Raw genomic sequence first — 15,888 nt, 5'->3', positions numbered from 1 at the left:
CCATCTCTTGTTGACTACACAGCTTCAACTGGGCTTCTCCAAATAGGGTGCAGGTAGCAGTTCATAAAGGCTCTCAATTATTTCCTACTCTAACCTGCAGAAAGCAAGGGCAAAAAGCCATGATCACTCTGCATTTAAAATATGTAAAAAATGTGGGTTTATTGCACTTATTTGTAATACATTTTGAATCCTTTTTTTCTTTTTTTTCTCCTTTTAATAGAGATGCTACCAGCTGACAGAATAGCAACAAGGTGTACTGCTGAAGGAGGAGTCTTCCCCTCTGGGAGAGGGACAGTGTTACCAAATAAACAAAGACCCAAGCAGCCACAGAGCTTGTTAAATACACCAAAAGGAAGCATTTGTGAACACATCTGAAAACACAGTTTACTGAGTTAATACTTCACCTGGTATCTGTCTAATTTTGATTTCACTTTCTTTTTCGTATTCAAACAGTAGCTCCCCCAGAGCTGTCTTTAATCTCTTTTCTCCTTTCTTTCACAGTCCTTTCTTCTCCATCCAACGTCTCCTTTCATAAAACCACATTACTTGAGGTTAGAAGGGCTCTTGGAAGTCCTCTAGCCTGAGTCCCCTGCTCAGAGCACGGCCAGGTCTGAAGCTGGATTTAACTTAAATAGGTAGGTCAGGGTGCTTGCAGCATCATTCAGTTAAATTTTGAGCATCTCCAAAGGAATTTCTCACTGTGCCTCCCATCATTGTCCAACTCTATACCCAAGCATGGAGAGGGACTCTTCATCAGAACTGTAGTGACAGGACATGGGGGAATGGGTTTAAACTTAAACAGGACAAGTTCAGGCTAGATATAAGGAAGAAGTTCTTTATTGCGAGGGTGGTGAGGCACTGGAACAGGTGGCCCAGAGAAGTTGTGAATGCTCCATCCCTTGCAGTGTTCAAGGCCAGGTTGGACAGAGCCTTGGGTGACACGGTTTAGTGTGCGGTGTTCCTGCTCATAGTAGGGGGGTTGGAACCAGATGATCTTAAGATCCTTTCCAACCCTAACCATCCTGTGATTCTATGTACACACAGGCCTTACAAGCATCAGGCCTACACCTACACGACCAATTCTGACACCTGGAAAACCATCTCTGATGGCCTATCTCCAGCATCAGTGTTATGCAGAAGACATGGTGTTTGCATGCCTTATGCAGGGGCATTTTGTATTGTGTCTAGCAAGTACAGAACAGGCTGGGCAAATCCAAAGGGTTTGCTTTCCCTCAGTGGGGCTGTAGATCAGCCATGTCCTCCACGCCCTGCAGATTCCATGCAGGGTGGCATGATCTCATACCTCCTCTTGAACCCTGCTATTCCCGTTCAGTTTGGCTCTTCCCTTGGCTGCCTTTCCAAGGACAGTTCTCAGATGTCTCTTATCATCTGTTCTACCGTGCCCAGGGACAGCCAAAAACCTGATGCCTGATTCTTCCTTCCTCTGCCCACAGTGCTCCCAGTGTCAGCATGTGGACTGTTCTAAAAACACACTGAAGCACTATCTGAAGTGTGATCAGATGCTATGGCCACTCACCAAAATTTACTTGTGTCCATCTTAACACCAAGGAGATTTTGCTTCATTTATAGCAAGTATTATGCCCATAACATGCCATTATGGAATTTCCACTGCATGTTGGAATTTCCAGTGCATGTTAAAGGCCAAGGAACTGCTGCTCCATATTCTCTACTACTTGCACGTAGTAGAGAATGCACACCATTAAAAAAGCAAACTGCAAGCTGTAAGTGCCAGATTTCAGAATTCCTAGATAGCCTCCGTTTGGTCTCCTTTCACATATGCATTGCAACACAATCTTTAATTACCTTATCTTCTAGTTTTTGGTACGAGGACTTGTCTCAGTAATGCCCAAAACATTCACTACCTCAAAAATTATTGAAGACCTTGTTTTCACCTCAGTTCTCAAAGTATAATTCCATGCCTTAGTTCCCACCCACTATTCCACCCCTTCTCTCCGGATAGACATTAATTTCTTCCTGAGCTCTTCTATGGTGCCCATCACTGTAGCATTCAAGAGCTTAGCGAACACTAATTTACTTTCATAACGCACCCGTGAAGGAGAGGTACCATCGGCCTCATTTCCCAGGCAGAGAACTAGAGCACAGAGAGATTATCATCAAAGGTATACAACAATGTAAAGGTTGCAGCCTGAGATACCTTATGGCTGGATTTTCAGACTAGTCACACTTACATAAATTTTATAGATTCAAACTATACTTCCCTTGGCATGCTACAGCAGCTTGTGACAGACATCTCCAAATTCAAGCTCTAAGGTCAGGGAAAAAAGGGATGAGCCCCAATGGAAAGGGTGGTAGGGAGGCCAGGCCCAATGCTGCATAAGGACTCAGTGCAGCCTCTGCCACATGCTGAATCCATCACACGTGCCACAGCAAAAATGAGCAGGTAGTCCTTCATTAAGGACTCATTAAAGAGAGACTATGTTAAGGTTCTATAGGTACCCTCAGTTCTACTGCTTTTTAAATCTGGAGCGTGCATTCTCTGAACTGCAACAGTCTTGCACGCTGGTTCGTGTACAATTTCCTGGATTTCAGAGGGAAACCAGAAAATCCTCTGAACAAAATCGGTACTGTTCAGGTGCTTGGGTCATTGGCAGTATGGTCAGCATGGACTCCTGTGCCCTGTCCAGCCACAGCGCTGCTCCCCATCTTTTCTGCTGAAGAACATTAAACATAGTTGCTTCCATACACGCAATGAGGATTACCAAATTTGCCTTAAACAAATACTACCTACTGTAAACAGGTGTTTACATTCACGCTGATGATTATAGTTTCTGGCATGCCCAGCTGAAGAAACACTGCAATCATTCAGTAAGTGTTCATAATCTAATCAGCAAGAGGCTTATATTGTTGCTTCCCTCTTTGTTCTGCTGTTTTAAGTTTTCCATTGGAACTGAAGGCTAATACTAAATCTGTCACCTCAGTAGCTACTTTTACATCTCTTTTTAATCTTTTTTCATAAAACCTGATGTTTCATTCACTTCACAATAACCATGGGGAAAAAAGTAATCACATTACTACACGTTCATGATGTAAACTGACAAAGTCAGGATTAAAACCATAAACTTACACATCATTTCAGGAAGTACTAAGTCCAGATCTCTCCAAATTTCATTATTTGAACTTGAACATCATATATTCTAGATACACTAAAATACAAAGGGTGCCAAATTCTCTGAAACAGTGAAGGTACAACCTCATACCAGCAGCCACTATAAAAGGAGGAAGACCCACAACAAATACATTTCTCAAGCAGGGACAATCAGGATATTTAATTATTCAATAAAGAACAGGACTAGAAAGTAAATGAAGGAAAAGTAGCACAGAAATTGTACACTCATAATTGCTAGCAGGCAGAAGTGTTTATACAGTTCATGAGAAGAATTATGTAACTCAGGTCTCATTATTTCAGTGAATTAAAATAAATAAGCTGGTTTCCCTCAAGTAACTCTAAAGCAATGTTTTACAATCCATGCTCTTGCGCTGCCCTGGGAGTCTAAGGGCCACGTGCAGAAAAGCCACAAAGTGTCATGTTAAAAAAGCAATCCTAATGCTGCAAACTTAAACTGGCTGTTGCACCACTGTGCTTTAGGAGAAAAAAGTATAACATTTCTATGGCCTGTTTCATGTATATTGAAAATATTTCCCCAAAACCAGTACACATCTGCCTAAGAAATGCCTTGATCCAGTCCTGCAGGGAACCCCACAGCCTCATATGCCCCACTGACAAACCCTGCAACTGGGTATCATGCTACTGCACAAGTAACGACACCAATGTAATTATCTTTGAATATATATAAAAAACATGATGTGGCTAAAGCTGCTATTCAAACAGCTTAAGCATCTACAAACACAAGCCTCATCCCAATACGTACATGCTTTAACTACTATAAAACAGGTAAGGAATAAAACAAGATTTTAATATATGTGTATTTCTTACAGGCTTGGAGGACCTAAATAATTTCATGGGATGCCCAAGAGCTGTAACCTTCTCCATTTTATAACACACTCCTACTAGTTTGCTCTCTATAAGATTAGATTAATTCTTCTCTACCTCTTGGGTTCTTCTATAAAGGATACAATGATTAATAACCACGGCAACCAAGACAACAGATAAACGGGATCACCTCCAAATACACAGTTCATCAGAAGTCAAGCAACCCTTTGCAAGAGGATGGCTGTCATGAAATACAAAACTCCACTTGATGCAACAACCAACTGTTCAAACAAAACCCCAAACAAACAAAACCCCAAACAAACAAAACCCCCAAACAAACAAAACCCCCAAACAAACAAAACCCCCAAACAAACAAAACCCCCAATCTAATATGAAGGAAGATGAAAAAGCAACAGAAACAGCACAGGGGTGCAACACCTTTATCTAACGAGCACCAGAATTTTATTCAAAAATGGAAAATGTAATTGACACCTGTACACACAAGTTTTAGCCTGGAAGTGGCTTCAGGGACAACAGTCACTTGCTACCACTTTTTTTTCATTTAGAAATCTCTAAAAGGGAAAGTTGATACTCTCTGCCCCAACAGTAAAGCTCAAATGCAGTAGCCTACTCTTATCACCACGCCTGGCTTGCAGACTAACACTGGGTGTTAGCCCTGTGATGACAGAGTCTCTCCGGACATGGGCATCACATCCCATTCCTGATGAACTTGTGGTTTTGGGGTTATCCAGACCTCAGGAAAAAAGTAACTTCTGGAAAACAGACAGAAATGTTGAAGAAATAGAATCCATTAATTAAAATCTTCATGGTCCAACAATCATGAAACAGTCATTAAGGAGAAGAAAATAAGAACCTTTAGCAAACTTTAGACATTTTTAAAAAGATTATATCATTGTGTTTTCGAGGCCTGCCATATTCCCTGCTCAGGTGACCAAGGCTTTTTTCTTGTGGGCTGCAACAAACGTATCACCTTTAGTTTCAACAAAAGCTGAGATTTTACTGTACTGAAAAGATCTGTGATAGGATAAGCAACCCCCTCACGCACACACACATCCAGTTAAACTGCGGACTAGTAATACACAGACTTCATAAAATGAAAAGCAGTTGTACTGCATTCCTCACCCTTAAGATCAACTAACATCTGCAATCTGACCTAGAGATAATCAGTGCCCTTGTCACCACACTACTCATAAAACCATTAACTCTTTTACAATCCCAATCAAATCTATGAGACTGCTGCAAACAAGAATATTTGTTACAATTTACAAAACAGAGGAACTCTTGACAAAAGTGATGCTGCTACTGACCACAGGCAAGTCAGGGAGAGAAGCCTCAGTGTTTTCTGTTAGTGATATTTTAGTAGCAAGTCCCTTCTATCAATATTTAACACAGCTTTAAAACCATCCAGGGTATGAAATGTAAAGCCATTTGTTACTAAGATTTTGGCAGCTAAGGGATTCTCTGCACCAGAGCATCAAGTCATATTGGAGAGCAACACCCAAGAAGAGTTCTTCTGCTGACATCATCCCAAATAGAGTATCATACATCCAGTATTCATTTTAACTAATTATTCCCAGACTTCAGTCAACAAAGAGGAAATTTTCATCTCTGAGTTATACAAAACTTCCAATTCTTCCTTTTTGCCTTATTTACTAGGCTAGGAGTCAAATACTTTACCTTCATTGTCCCATGATGACACAGGGAGAGAGGTGGGACAATTAATGGAAAGAAGGGAAAGACCATCACATGCATTTTAGAACAAATTCAAAGAGGTTGACTGTCCTGAAACTGAGGAAGTGAATGATTCTCACACAAGAACTGTGGAAGAATTAATAAATGGCATCACAGGGAAAACTGATACATGATTATACCACAGATCCACTATAGCAGACTGCTTTGTCTAAAATATCAATGCTCTTGTCAAATAATACATCCTAGGCCTTGAAAACGATAGAAGAAAATATTTCATGAGACTCTGAGTGACTACATGGAATATTTTAAGATCACGGCTAAAAAATATGTGATCTTTTGAGTTACTTGGAGTTTACTAGTAGAATTCTTTAATCATTGGGGTTTGGAATTATTCTCTAACATTTTCACTGCATCAACAAAAATAAAACCTTTATGCCAACGGACTATGCTGCTGACATAATGATGGGAGGAATAACGTAAGAAGAAGCACCAGTGAAAACAGAGTATCTTCCAGGAAGAGATGAGTGACAGAAACCAGAAGTAACGTGAATTAAACAAAATGAAACACCCTCTAGACCTGCATGGGCACTCTGTGACAACCACATTTTGTGTGACTTGCGAGTTTCTAAATGGGTTGGAAGAAACCCAAACTCTCCCAAGTGTTCTGCTAATTAAAAGACTTAGCACTGAAACCAGAGTGGGGTGTTGTTTTGGTGAGAGATGACCAAATCAGGCCAGGTCCCAAAAACACCTGCATGGTCAAAACTAAGCTGAAACCTCAAAGGTCCTGGGCAAAACACTCCAACTACAGCAAAAGGGCATGTCATTTATGAGAGCATTCCATACATGCTGCATGCGTACATACATGCTACATACATATATGCTACATGTATGTATGCACACAGTGCATACATACGTGATAGCATTCCTGATGTTTGCTATCAGACTTGGTAATAATATAACAAGGGCCTTTTTCATGCCTTATTAAAAGGAACAGGTTGAATGGCAATGTCATAATGCTGCACAAGATAAATATAAAGCTTTTTGAAGCATTTTAAACAATAAGCACCAACTTGTCTGAGTAGATCGAGTAGCAATTTCATCACCCATTATATTCACACTGCAAAGTCTCACTGAAACGAGCATGATGCCTGCACTACTGTCAATATGTTTGTGTACCAAAATTGTTAGTTATTCTAGCATTACATAGAACAGAGATGCTTCCAAAAGACAGGAGAGTTGATGCTGCATGTCAAAACAAGAATATCCATTTTAACTACACCCTAATGGATGAAGTGTCAAAGCAAAAAGTCATCTGACCCAAGAGCTTGGATCTGTTTTTTTACTCAGGGAACTTCAGGCACTACCACACCTTTCCTTCATCCAGCTGTGTCCCAATATCACAGTGAATGTGGTCTACGACAGAGCTTCAGAGGAATTAAGACAGTGTACCTAACAGCAGGAGCTACAATATCTAAGCGCAGCTGGGCTGAGGACAAACTAAAGTCACCTTTTTCCTGTGATTCCCAGAGGCCTATTCTATTTTTAACTTTGTTTTCTTTCTGTTTGATTGTTTATTCTAATGTAGTTTCTGCATTTGCCCATTAATTCAGCCTCTATACAACACCTGAAGCAATACTACAAACAGACAGAAGAGAGTAACAAGCTCATGAAGTGATTGGCTCAGACAATTTTCAAATGCACCGGCTAATTGGATATATAACTCATAAACGACGGCAGAGGAGGGATGGATAACAATGTGGGAAGAGGAAGCTAAATCTAAAAAAGCCCCAACTGCATTCAGTTGAATGAATACCTCTTTGATTTCATTAACTCTCATATTCTGAAAATCATACCAATAAATATGATCTTATTCTCAAGCACACATTCTTCTAAACATACGAATGTAGCAAAAATGGCTATTAAAAGCTCTGCAATTACTCTAAACTTGCACTGTAAACAGCATAACACCAGACCATAATTAAACTAAATATGAAACATTTCATTGTGCTCATTACATGAAATTCAATTTCAAGAAAGCATTTATAGTAGCACCAACAGTATCTTTCCACATTCATATATTGCTTTAAGCAGCTACCACACCTATTCAACCAAAACAGTGACATATTTAGCCCAGAAAAATGAGACAAAAGAAACACTTGAGGAGTAACTCATGTTTGATGCTCTCATCTGTGCCATATTTGGTTTAAGTAACTGTGAGAAGCTGCCAACTCCTTGTGCATCCAACTCCATAGGACTGTGCACTATTTTGACCATTCAATTCGAGTACTGCAATCGCTGTTGTAAACACCACTTCAAAATCTAACACAGATTCATCCCATCTGAAATACTTATGACCTGCACAGGCTGAAGTGTGTACTATCCCTTTATTTTCCAAGTAGAATAAAAGGAAAAACCTATTAGGTATTTGGCTCAATCTTAGTGACTTACATTAAGTCAAGAGTTAATAATTTATTAATCAGTATTCAAGAAATCCTTATTACATGTGACAGTTTTTGGAGGGGTTTTGCTTTCTTATTTGAAAGACCTTCAACAACAACCAGTGAGGGAAATATTTTGACATACTGCTTTGACACCTTCCTTTGATTTACATATTAAAGCAAGAAAAAGTTAACGTGGTTTCACTAACATGTATCATTTTCACATTTTTTCATGCTAAGTAGATTTAAATTTTCAGTTCTGCTGTAGATTTTATGTAAATTATGTTCTATTATAACTGCACTGCCCCCAAAATAGGTCTTTTTTCTTACAAGAATTCCATCTTAACAACATAGATAAATTATAAGATTATCAGCATGATAAATGCTCTTAAAAATGGAGAGATCAGGACTGTATTAAGGAGAAACCCAGTAAACAACCAAACGCCCTACATGAGTTTACTTTTGGAGACAGGCACTCATGGTACACTGGGAGGAAAACAAGAAGAAAATCTCTTGCTTCCTTATTTTCCAGAGGATAGCAGTACTCTGGTGCTGTAAGGCACAATCACATTCTTTGTTTTGTTTTAAAACAAATGTAAGGTTCTTATGATGTATTTCAGCAAAGTGGAAGTGAAGCTGAATGATGCAAAAAGATACTGACAGCCACTCATATAGTACAGAGCAACAAAGAAAGTGCATCAAACTTCAGCTGCTCAACAAAAGGCACAGCTTTACTGCGAAGGTCCCAAACCACCTGCCAGAACAGCAGAAACCTCTTAAAAAGGTGCTTTCTGTGCATGACTGCTTTTAATGCCACCACCATGTCCTGACAGCTCTGCACAATACCCTGGGTAGGGGCTGAGCATGGCTTCCCTCCCACCATCCCCATGGGCACCTCTGGGCACATCCCCCCCTCTGGGTGAAGCCCATAGCAGACCAGCAGCCCTGAAGCCTGACAGGTACAGGGGATGAGCCCTACTACGCTGCAAGAAACAGCTCACAGATTGCACAGGGACTTCTGAGCAGATGGTTTGTTTTGGTTTTGGGCGAGCTGCTGCTGGCACATGAACGCAAGCAAACAAAACCCACCACTCAATTCTTCACCAGTGGTCCTGGACCTGCCCCAAGGAAGCAGCTCACTTGACTTAGTACTGAAAACACCAGGTCACAGCAGAGGCCCTGAGGACTGGCTCTCCCCTAATAACAAACACCAATCATCAACTCCAACTTACAAATGATTGCTGCCTCTACAGTGCTTTAAAAAACATCCATGCAGCTTTCCAAAGGCTCTGAACAAGGGCTACCACCACCCTATTGCTTCTCAGCACAAAGTGTTTTAACAAAAGGTTTCCAGCAGTCAGACTCAATTAACTGCACCTGAAATCTTACCCGGGTTTGCAGACAAACCCCGTTTCCTTTGAGAGCAGCCGTGCCACTTCAGCTGCTTTGTATTGTTCATCAGCAGTCACAGCCACGTAAAGCCCTAACACAAAACGACGTTTTAATACTTGCATGAGGCTTAGATTCTAGCAAGAAATATTGTGTTTTCAGGGTTTTAAAACATCTTAAAAGCATTGTATTTCTCACAGCCACAGGAAAATGAGGTTATGCAAAATACTTACTTTGAAAATGCTCTGAGGCATAATAGTAGACATCCTCATAGCCCTCATGGTAATCCTCCTCTGGACGGTACTTTTTGCCTTTTCTTCTTCTCGACCTTCTTATCTGCTTGACGAAGCCCAAGAAGCGCTCCATCTCCTGCCTCAGCAGCACCGGCCCGCAGCCCCCTTTGCCCTCTGTTTCACAAAGAGCTGTCCCAGCATGAATCAACTGTGAGCACCAGAGCAAAGCTGCAGCCTCTGACCAGCCGCTCAGGCACCATCAAAAAAAACCCTCCCTTACCTCAGCTGTGACTAGCAAGCATACTGTTTTCCCTTTAAAAAGAAAATAAGAGAAACGGGGTGGTGGACTTTATCAAATACACTAACTACAATATCTCAACATGAAAACAGGCAAAGGAGGAATACTGAAGCAGAAGGAGAAAAGTCAGGATTTCAAGTGGTTATTAAACAGCAGAGGACAAAGTTGAAGAGACCTGCCTGCCAGCAAGGGGAAGCCCAGCACTGAGAGCTCCCTATCCTGTGTTTCCATCATTTGAAGAGGGGCTGGGAGGCGGGGATAGATGTTAGTCAATGGACTGAACCATATCTCAAGGCAAAACAGGTTTTCATTTGCCAGTTAAATGCTGCCCTCGTATTTACTCAGGCACAGGCTCAGGAGCCCGTTTGATTTCATTTGCTGTGAGAAGAGGAAACACGCTGATCCAGTCGTGGCATCACATATGCTGGATGAATAAATAGCAAAGTGGTTTAATCCATACACACAGCCCACTCACCGGCAAGTGTGTGCTGAATGTGTTAATTGGAGCAGCAGGGAGAAAGCTCGGCAGCTGTTAAAAAATGACACATATACCCACTGGGCATTAGTGTATTCTAATCATCACTAGATCTAAACATTAAAAGGCACTCTGCAGGCAGGTCTCCCATAGAGCTGGTCAGGCTATATGGCAATAGGCAAACAAAGGAAGCAACATCAGAAGCATGACAACAGTAATTTAAAATCCCAGCAGTTTTAAAAACTTTAAAATTGCGGTACAGCAGACTATCCTTTGCACAGGATGATAGGAGGGAAAAGCCTGAAAAGCCGCTTGCTCTCTTCTCTTGCTGCATGCCTGAATCCCACATGCATTCCCTAAGATAAGGCTGGAATTTCATCGGTGTTTCTGATGAAGTTTCCTCCTGCACAAGAACAAAAGCAGTGCCTGCTTGAATCCTATCACATCGACATCTGCCAGAGGGCTTTTTTTCTGTAACAACACCCCCATGAGCCACATGAAGCCTTTAGTCCAGCAGGACCCCTCCCGTCTGCTGGCACAAGTCAGGGATCAGTCACCTCAGTCAAACCATGCGCTGATTACGGTCACCTGCACCCATGCTCGCAGGAGATACCATTTTGCACATGATGAGCATGTGTAAATCAGAGAATCTTCCTGTAAAACAGACTTTACAGGGTCATAATCTGGAAAATGAAGAGCATGCAGAAGTGGAGTTAGTTTCTGGTGAAGCAAAGATTTCAGTGAGTCATTATCTTGCAAAGAGCCAACCAGGGTGGTGTTTTTAAAAGCACAAAAGAAGTAAAGCAACAGCCAGGATTGCTGTTTAGCATTGCTTCAACACAAGTATGCAGAGATTGCTCAGGAATGACTGAATTGGGGTTTTCTAGTTTTGAAACGTGCAGAAGTTACGAGCAGCAGTCAGCTGTACCTGCTACCTGAGGATCCCAAAACAAACACACCGTGAAAGCAAGCTCTGGAAGTCTTGCGGGCTTGGTCTAGCTTCCCAGTTACTTTAAAACAATATTGTCATAAAACCACACCCATTTGATCTCTAAAAGGTCAAAAAAACCATGGCCACTCCTACTGAGCTCCCCACAGGAACACTCATCCTCCTTGACCTTACCAGCCCTTGCTTTTCCACTGTGAAAATGCAGCCACCGTCACTAGCTGATGAACGTCCTGAGGGCACTACCAGAATTATTTTTAGTGTAACTTGTATAAGGAGGTTATTTTTTATTACAAGTCTGGTTTTTATCACACAGCTTTCAAACTGTGAAGGGTAAAGACCTTAGAGGAATATTACAGGTATATTACCAAAATAAAAAAGCCAATAAAACTTTTCTGTGGATCTTTAAGAAGGGATCACTCACTGTATGCTCTGACAGTTTCAATGCACGTATCTCTTCTGTGCTCTGCCACCAAGCAGCAAAAACATTGCATTAGTATCATGAAACATGAACACCAAACAAAGAGCCTACAGCAGAGGCAGAACTCTCTTTTCAGAGAGGGAAATGTTGTTTTGATGCTATATTTGCTGCTGTAGAGCTCTCTCCCCAACAGATGTGCAAAAAGTTATTTGTAGGTGTCAGAAACATTCATCTTGAAGACAGAAGTTTTGCAGCCATCACTGCTTCCCGAAGTTAACTTACAAAGTTCCATTCAATATGACACAGCTACTTTTTAAAAAGGAGAAAATGTAAAACTTTCTGGCTTTTAAACTGTCGTCTAAACGAAAGCTGAAAACTGGAACTGAACAGACACTTTGCTTTCATCAAGTAAATACACTGTTTTCCATTGCCTCTCTTGCTGTATGTCCTGCTGCAGTGGTACTGGCTTCCGCTGCCCTCAGCACACCCCAAGGAGGCTTTAGCCCTTTCCACAACAAAACTAACACAGAAAATAAGCAGCCAAGGGAGCAACCGAATTATCTCAGCGAGCACATAAGCACCAGATGTAGTACACTGACTGCCTGACCATTTTCTAGAGAGAACCAATCTAAATTTGGGCACATTTTGAGCTTTGGAGAGTGTGTCATTACCAGGTGCAACAGACCTTCCCTTCTCTCCCCGTGCTCACGAGGTGCATCACAGACATATACAGCTAATGTAGTAAAGCAGAGAAAATGCACTGAATGGTATCATTGGTCAGTGCTCACAGTAATGGCTCCCACCTATCTTGTATGTAAAGCGTAAAGAGCTTGAGTGGGAGCATGAGAACTTGTCAGATAAGCACAGGGGGTTCAAGCTCTACTGCTCTTCACTGTATGCCACCAACTACTACTGTCTAAAAAAGACAGTCTCCATCTCCCTCATGGAAGGTCCAGAAGCAGGCCCATAGTTTCTAACACGGAAGCTGACAGTCGTGCCAGCGTGTAAATTATACACCTGTTTCCTTTAGCATGAGTGCAAACAGCAGAGAAAAACAATTTCAGCATTTTATATATATATGTGTGTGCATATATATATAACCTAGAACATGCTGAGCTTTTGATAGGATTTTCCACACTCTAAAATATTCTGGTACTCAGGGCAATTTACAGAGAAGGAAATACCTTAACTGAGGGCAATGTTCTTATAGGTTAATAGCAGTCAGAGTATTAAATGTTCTATTAAACTATAAAGATTTCTGAACAAAATTTTTGTTCATATGCATTACATACTACCTCTATGGCTTTGCTGAGAACACCGGAGACATTCATTAGCTAGTCTTCATGCCATACCTGTAAATATTTTATCATAGTCCTACTTTCAAAGGTATACGCAGAGAATTCAGTTTCACAAACAGAGTTTACAGGAGTTAGAAAAAAATAAATAAATAATCAGCTAACTGCTGCTTTCCCCATTGCTCAGGATTGACCCTTTTGCAGCTTCTTCTGGTTAGCATCTCACTTCTTCGTGGAAATGAATATGGCTCTTGTAGCCTTCTGCTTGAAAAGCAATAAAAAAGCAGAAGCATAACAGATGCATACCACAGCTCCAGAAAGACACCTTGATTTTATGGGAAAAGCAGGAAAGAAACAAGCATTAGGTTTCAAATTTTTTAAATGCAAAACATCAGAGATGACAATGAGTTTCATCCCTTAATGACAAAGAGAATAGGATAATTATGCCCAGAGGGTATAAAAGTAGGTGTAGGTTGACATTCCAAAGCTCTCTTTGAACTAGAGTTTAGAGAATCAATTTTCTGGCGCTATAATGCCACAGCAGAAGCTGCAATGTAAGTATGTCTCAAGCTCTCTGGCTCATCCTTTCTCCACGAATATGCCTACTTCAATAAGAGCAAGTGCTCTATTGCCATTTCCAAGGTGGCTTCTTCCTTTGAAGAAGCTAGGATTATCATGCTGTCTTCAGCATGACTTGCATAAAACAAATTTGCCAAGTGACACCAATTAGGTAATAGTTACAGTCTCCATTCTGGTAACTAGTTTAAGAACCTCCATCAAACTGGATCTGTCAGTGACTTACTGGAAAAGACTTCATGGCAGTAATAAAACAAATACATCATTGAGACACTGTCCTTTTCAAAAGTTGAGCTGAGGCAGAAATGCTGTTGCATCCATGGATAATTTTCTAGAAGACAGATGTCAGCATTTAAAAGCTAACTTGCCTTTGTACCTATAGCAAAGATTAGGTTTCTCGTCATGTAGAATACCTGCATTTAACCTTTTATTCACACAAACGTAGCTATTATCAAGGTAAATGTTCACAGGTTTCACAAACATATTTTCTACAGCTCTTTTTCCAATATTTGGGGGAAGAAGTAGAAAAAACATTTTGGTATCCAAGAATAAACCGCAAAGGTACTAAATATTTAACAAGGATTTCCATTTGAGTGGGCTTGCAAACATGATGCTTTGAAACCAGAGCATGTGAATGAAAAAAGCTTCTCTAACACTTTGTATCAGAAATACAGAACAGAACTGGCACCAAATATTAACAGTTCTAAGCAGGTATTTTGCATCCGGTTCATCAGCATGTTTCAGCGTTTAAAAGAAAAACATTTTAGATTGAAGAACCCTCCTGTGTCTCCCTTTGCTTCTCTGGGCATGCCCTGAATGTCTTCTGCTTGGGGGAAGGAATGCTCCCACTGGGAAACAGCTGTGTAAGAGAACACACAAGGGCAGCACAGAGATCTTCAAGGTACTCTCTTCGGGGAAAAAAAAAAAAAGCCAACACAAAAATATAAATGCACACTACAAAAATTAAGATAATGATAAACAGTTCTTGGAGGTTGGCTGAATAGAGAAAATAGTTATTTTCCCTCCTCCCTCAAGCCCCCATAAAGATACAGCAGACCTCAAAAGGGAAAACCAGACCATTTTTTCTCTGGCTCTCTTTCAACTGAGTTTTGATTATCAGCTGTCATTCTTTCTGGAGACCAGCAATAATAGACAAAGAAACTAGTCCTCTTATTCATCTTACAGTATCATCTTGCCTGACCTTCTAGTTTTTCAAGAGCAGATGTTTGTTTACACACGGTAATTGCTCATGTTAAAGCTGCAATTTTCCACTCAAAATTTGCCCTAAATATCCTGCTGTAAAATGTGAGCTTATCAGTTTGAAAATTATCAAATGCCTGTAATTTACAATTTATTAAGCACTGTAAGAACATATGGGCCATATACACAGGAGAACTGTTGTGTACAAAGTTAATATTGTGTGTGAGAAGAAATAAACAGCCCACCACCACCCTGCGGTACCACCTGAAAGCCCTCTGTCTGAAACAAGGTTCTGAATACAAGTTCTGTGCTCTTCTGAAGATGTCTGGAGAGGCCATCGAAAGCATAGGACATAACTAATATTACACTGCACATCTCTCTCACTTGACAACAGAAAAATATGCAGAATAACCAGTGTACTATCTGCATGAGAACTGGATGGTGATACAATACTGTTTATCCACTACTGTTATCTTTCACATCTTACACTTTTTATATGCTGTAAAATTATCAGTTTGCTCTGATTTTAATGCATTACACTCAGTTTCACAAGTCATTGTATATTTTTGTTATTTGTTGCTCAAATTCAATCATAGACCATTGTTTTCTTCTGCTCCTGAATTAAAGAATGCAAGATTTAAGAGCTGGAGTTCAGCTTTTCTACTACCTAGCTGTAAATTAACTGGAAAATCCTTTTTATTTTAGGCCTTTTTTTTTTTTTTGCAAGTGAACACATACATTTTCAAGGTAAACTTGCAAGTGCCAGCAAATACTTTGAGGAATTCTATTGTATTTTACCATACATATTATTTCATATTAACATTCCTAACGGTTTTGTTTTTTAACATTTTATCACATATAAGTGTGCACATAGAAATGTGAATAAGGAAAAAGTAGAACACAAAGGATAGAGGAAGAGGCTACATTC

At 40.4% G+C, this 15,888-nt stretch overlaps 1 protein-coding gene across 16 annotated transcripts in view; it reads right to left on the bottom strand.

Annotated features, from left to right (window-relative positions):
- Nucleotides 1-15,888, bottom strand: part of GRIP1 (glutamate receptor interacting protein 1) — a 366,320-nt gene that overhangs the window by 214,776 nt on the left and 135,656 nt on the right. For 6 of the 16 annotated variants that reach the window (XM_061467155.1, XM_061467156.1, XM_061467162.1 and 3 more), the window contains exon 1: nt 9,750-10,078. The exons of 3 other annotated variants lie outside the window; for them this stretch is intronic. In XM_061467155.1, coding sequence (XP_061323139.1) covers nt 9,750-9,882 — 133 coding nt within the window. In that variant the 5' untranslated portion in view covers nt 9,883-10,078. Of the gene's footprint in view, nt 1-9,749; nt 10,717-15,888 lie in introns of those variants that run through there. 7 more of the 16 variants (XM_061467171.1, XM_061467172.1, XM_061467173.1 and 4 more) reach the window with 3 other exon arrangements.

The sequence above is a fragment of the Pezoporus flaviventris genome, unplaced genomic scaffold, assembly GCF_033815535.1.
Source record: "Pezoporus flaviventris isolate CSIRO_AGI_PZ_B2104156 unplaced genomic scaffold, CSIRO_AGI_Pfla_v1 ptg000045l, whole genome shotgun sequence".
Lineage (NCBI taxonomy): Eukaryota > Metazoa > Chordata > Aves > Psittaciformes > Psittacidae > Pezoporus > Pezoporus flaviventris.
This window is presented reverse-complemented; position numbering and strand designations above follow the sequence as displayed.